General features: G+C 33.6%; 1 protein-coding gene across 2 annotated transcripts; it reads left to right on the top strand.

Moving 5' to 3' along the window:
- The first annotated feature begins 939 nt into the window (after positions 1 to 939).
- Positions 940 to 4,486, top strand: LOC139893406 (uncharacterized). Of its 2 annotated transcripts, none has more exons than XM_071876569.1 (7): positions 940 to 1,405; positions 2,065 to 2,180; positions 2,266 to 2,354; positions 2,681 to 2,755; positions 2,834 to 2,941; positions 3,321 to 3,416; positions 3,872 to 4,486. In XM_071876569.1, the coding sequence occupies exons 1-7, from the start codon at positions 1,029 to 1,031 to the stop codon at positions 4,130 to 4,132; spliced, it is 1,122 nt and encodes a 373-aa protein (XP_071732670.1). In that variant the 5' UTR covers positions 940 to 1,028; the 3' UTR covers positions 4,133 to 4,486. The 2 variants fall into 2 exon arrangements, with proteins under 2 accessions (XP_071732670.1, XP_071732671.1); XM_071876570.1 differs by having other exon boundaries at positions 1,235 to 1,405; positions 2,052 to 2,180; positions 3,872 to 4,484.
- Positions 4,487 to 4,827: the final 341 nt, after the last annotated feature.

Here is a 4,827-nt window from a genome sequence, read left to right as displayed (position 1 = left end):
AAATTTAGGCCCCGCACAATATAAATAAACAAAACCACTGTATGCTACCTTGATCAACTGAATCTGACATCCTGCGACCTAACGACACCGCACGAATAAAACCGTCCATTTCGGCCATATCATTGATGTTTTACTCTGTTGTTAGTTGTGCGTGGACTCAAAAATCTGTTTTGCGGCATCCATTAGTATGTTTCATTTCCCGGTGGATTTAAGTATGTTCCGGCCGAGCGCATCCCTCTGTTCTTCTACTTCTCGAGTTTGACAGGCCTTGGTTAGGTCTTGAGGTAATGAGGCGTTTAGGTGTAGCGGTGGTAGTGTCGTCTTTGATTTCAACTTTTTTTTTCGGTTGATATCAGGATTTCGATGATGTTTGTTAGTTAATTGTCGATTGTGTTAAGTAATAAGTGAGATTCAATTGTTATATTTCACTTGTTCATCGATAGGTTCAGTGGTATTCAATAGTAGGTTCGGTTTTTGTGATGTGGTTGTACAATGTAGTTGGTTTGTAATAAGGTACAGTTCAACTGAAATGTCAAATAGATCACAAGATCTACTTTATTGGTATGATTCTATTGTAACTTTATTAAATAGTTGGATCGATATTAGTTAAAGTATTTTCGCTTAAAAATGATATTTTTATTAATTATTTTTCGAAAATTAATAAATATTTTCGAGCGATGGACTGTTAAATGGATGAGTATTTGTGCTACACGCTAGTTTTGTGTTTCGGTTGATTAAGGCTCAGTTATAGTTTTGTAGATCTTTTTGTATCTCTGTTCGTCATTTCATCTATTGATGATTAATTTTTTTTTATTAATGTTATGGTTATTTTGGAAAAAAAAAAACGGATGAGTATTTGAATATTCAATTAGAAAAGCAAATATTTTACTGTTTAAGAAACACATTTTCGGTGGCTATGGTCACTACACGCCAACCACACAAACAAAAGAAAGAAAATAAACAATTATCTTCTTCTTCTTGAACCAAATGAAATGAGTCCCGTATCACCATAACCGACAACACTCCAAATGGACTTACTCAAATCCCCATTCCCAATCTTCACACCAAACATACCCAAACCCGCAAACCATACACTCATAACAAAGGTTTCAATAAAACCTCCACCACCAGACTTTAACTTCAAGTCCCAAATCTTAACCGGGTCTCGAGCCATAATATCCGAGTTGCATCCAGAACTACTAGACTTAGCAGATGAAGGAACTTTAGTTGCTATTAAAAAGAGTCAGTTCGGTCCAGTGCCTGCATGGCGAGCTGACTTTATTGAACCGGAGGTTATTTGGTTAGTTGGTACAAATCATGTATCTGAAAAATCAGCTGTTGATGTTGAAAGAGTTGTGCAAGTTGTGAAACCTGATAATGTTGTTGTTGAGTTATGTAGAAGCAGGTATATGTATAGTTAGTTTCCATCTTTTATTTACCAATTACTGTAACTTTGTTAAGTTACTGCCTTTATATAATGCTCCAAAGTGTTACTAATATAAATGTTGGAAATATTATTATGTCGGTGTATTTTTCATACATATATTAGTATATAGTTTTTGTTATTTTTTTTTTCTTTTTTTTTTTGGAAAAAAATAATATTTTTCTTACATAATTAGCACTGTTTCAAAAATCTCCGATTACTTTCAATTAATCCCCGATCACTCCTTTTTCAGTTTTTATTTTTTTAAATTCGTACGTCCGTTAATAGGTCAAAATTGAATTTGTTGATTAAAATAGGTGAAAGTCATAATTTGTCAATATTTTAACATGAATTTAAACTAGTATTTAAGGGTTTTTGAATAAAATGAACTATATTAGGCTGTTATGTTAAAGTTTATGTTTATAGTTTTCTTCCATATTGGTCAAATTTAATATTTAAATGTATAAAAGGTACAATCTGGTTAATCTCCGAATTGTCGATTACTCATTCTAAAGTCCGGACCGAAAGATTACTCCCTAAATTGCAAAAACTAAATTCACTAATTTTCTTACATGTTAGCTTGTTACAAGATTTTTTGCAATCTATGGCTTAACTAGACTTGTTGCAGAGATCATTTACAGGGCAGGAATCATGTACACATTGAGTGAAACTGAGGTCGAACTGCGGCTTAAATCCAACCCGTTTTCCTTATCTGGTTCAGGTTTTTTCGGAGCTGTTGGTCGCAGCATTAATTTAGGTAAACATGCTGGTATCTCCTATTTGATTGTTAACTTATGTTTCTTGGCTACATACCAAATTCACTAGTATTGTTGTACATGAAGGTGGTCAAACAGCCCTAGCATTACGACTATTATTGGCGACATTTTCGTCCAAGATTTCTTCAAACATTAATCGCCCATTTGGAGACGAGGTACGTGTTAAACAATGAAAAACACCGTCAGTTATAATGTTATATTGATCAACTATTTATAACGATTACATGAAACCCTATATACCTAACTAAACGCTAACGGACTCTAAGCCCACAAACGAACTTGGGTCATAATATAAATCTATACTCTAATACTGTCCGCAGTACGAAAGCCGAAATCACGAAGTTCGAGACCGGAATAAAAAGCTAATTATTAAAAAAAGTAAATTTTAACGCTTTACCCAACCCCAACTTAACCATTTTGCCACCCTAGTCTATGGGTATCTTAAAATGTAATGCTATTTCGGTTGAATACTTTTTGCTAGTTTCGTGCTGCACGAAAAGCGTCTGAGGAAATCAGTGCTCAGGTGGTACTTGGTGATCGACCTATTGAAATAACGGTACGCGTTTGTATACGTTTAATCTGGTATTAGTAATCGTTTCATTTTTTCTGTTGTAATCTGCTGTTCCTGATTTAGCTTCAAAGAGCTTGGAACTCACTAAAATGGAGTGAAAAACTAAGCCTTGTTACTTTGGTTGTCCGTGGAATTACAGCATCCTCAGATCAGTCCAAGATAGAATTTAAGGTGCAATATCAACCCATTTATAAGTTTCACTAAAGGTTGCAAATTTAACCCATTTACTTAGAAACGTGTTTAGATACTCTGTGTTTTATGCATAACTGCCGTTGGAAATTATGATAAAAAGAAAACCTGTCACACACGGCTTCTGTAATAGATCTATAGAAAAGGTCAAGTTATTTTTTAACTATGTTAAACACGTTAAAACTCTACAAATAAATGGACAAAAAGTGTTTTGGGTCGGCTATATTGTACTACAATTATTACCAAAACTTTTATGATCTGCCCATTTTGCACCTGACATTCACAATAACATTAGAGTGCTAGCAGGAATTTGTATAATTTCAACAAAATGTTAAAATTTATCTTTCGATGCAATGTCCAGGAATCAACCACAGACAACAACGATTTTCAACTTTATGAGCAATTGAGTTTCTCATATCCATCTTTGCTACAACCTTTAATCCACGAACGTGACACTGTAAGTTTCTTCCTCATTTTGAGGTCAATACGGATTCAATTAAAGGTGGGAATTTTGACCCATTTACATATGAATGGTTGAACTTCAGATATGCTGTCAGTAACAGGTAAACATGAAAAGTACGGAGTATATAAAGAGAGTAGAATAAAAGGATACAAGTCAAATGGGTTGAATGGGTCAAAACTAAAGTTCCTAAGTTCATTCATCAATGAATAAAACTTTCTAAAAACACCTCATTTTTACATACTAAGCTTTTAAATAATACGAACTTTGAACAAGAATGTTTCGTTTCAACCCGACCCTTTTCATTCCCTACAAAAATACTTGTTTTGACATGAGACCTATTTTCGCCAGTTACCTGACCCGCCCATTTTACCAACTTTACAAAAATAGAGCTTTAATACTATCTTTAAAGTTTGACCAACAAGTTTGTGATCCATTGTCCAATTGTTCAGTACATTGCCTGGTCTTTAAAGCGAAGCAAAGCCGTAAGAAACAGTAAGAGAGTTGTAGGGGTTATCGGACGAGGACATTTGAACGGTGTGATTTATGCACTGATCTCGGATCTTGGAGACTTGCGGTTTCGTGATCTTGTAGGTGAGAGGCCTTCAACAGACGGGTCATGGGTCAACACCATTGTCAAAAACCTGGTGAGAGATACAGTAATCGGTGTTGTAATATGGGCTTTGTATGAACAGATTGTGAAAATGAATTGATACATAAAGGTTGGATCATAAAAGGGTCACCAGAATCGACTACAAACTCTAATTTATGGATTCAACTTATTGAGATGAATTATCCAATGTAGGTTGTGGTTCTGAGTTGTCAGGCTGAAAGTGTAATTTATGTATCTATGGTCATTTTATAAATAATAATCTCTTTAAGAGGGTGAAAACTCACTTTCAGATGGTAGAACATATACTGTATAACACAATTCTAATCAGTATGTTAGTATTACAAAAGTAAATAATGTATGAACTTTGTGAAAAAAAGTTACAAAGACGATGCGAGTAGTTTACTTTTGTAAAAAGTCTAGGTATCAAAATAACAGGTTGAACTTTGTAATTTACTTTTACAAAATTAAATAATGTATGAACTTTGTATAAAAAACTTACAAAGACGATGCGAGTAGTTACTATTTCTAAACAGTCTAAGTATAAAATTAACAGGTTGATGAAATGAAAGGAAGTGAGATCATTCAGGTTTGGAAGTAAGGATTAGAAGAAAATTACAGTTAAAATATTATTTCACTTTTTTTTTTTTTTTTTTTTTATCCTGTTAAACTTAGGAACACCAAATTTTGTTAGGTTCTTTACGATTTTCTTTATTTCTTTTCAAAATAAAAATCTGAAAGCAATTTAAAGAGGGTTAGAGGGTGTTTGAGAGGACTTGTATGGCATTTTGCTTATTT

The sequence above is a fragment of the Rutidosis leptorrhynchoides genome, chromosome 2 (genome assembly GCF_046630445.1).
Source record: "Rutidosis leptorrhynchoides isolate AG116_Rl617_1_P2 chromosome 2, CSIRO_AGI_Rlap_v1, whole genome shotgun sequence".
In the NCBI taxonomy this organism is placed as follows: domain Eukaryota; kingdom Viridiplantae; phylum Streptophyta; class Magnoliopsida; order Asterales; family Asteraceae; genus Rutidosis; species Rutidosis leptorrhynchoides.
The sequence above is the reverse complement of the archived record's forward strand: the minus strand, read 5'-3'. Positions and strand labels throughout refer to the sequence as shown.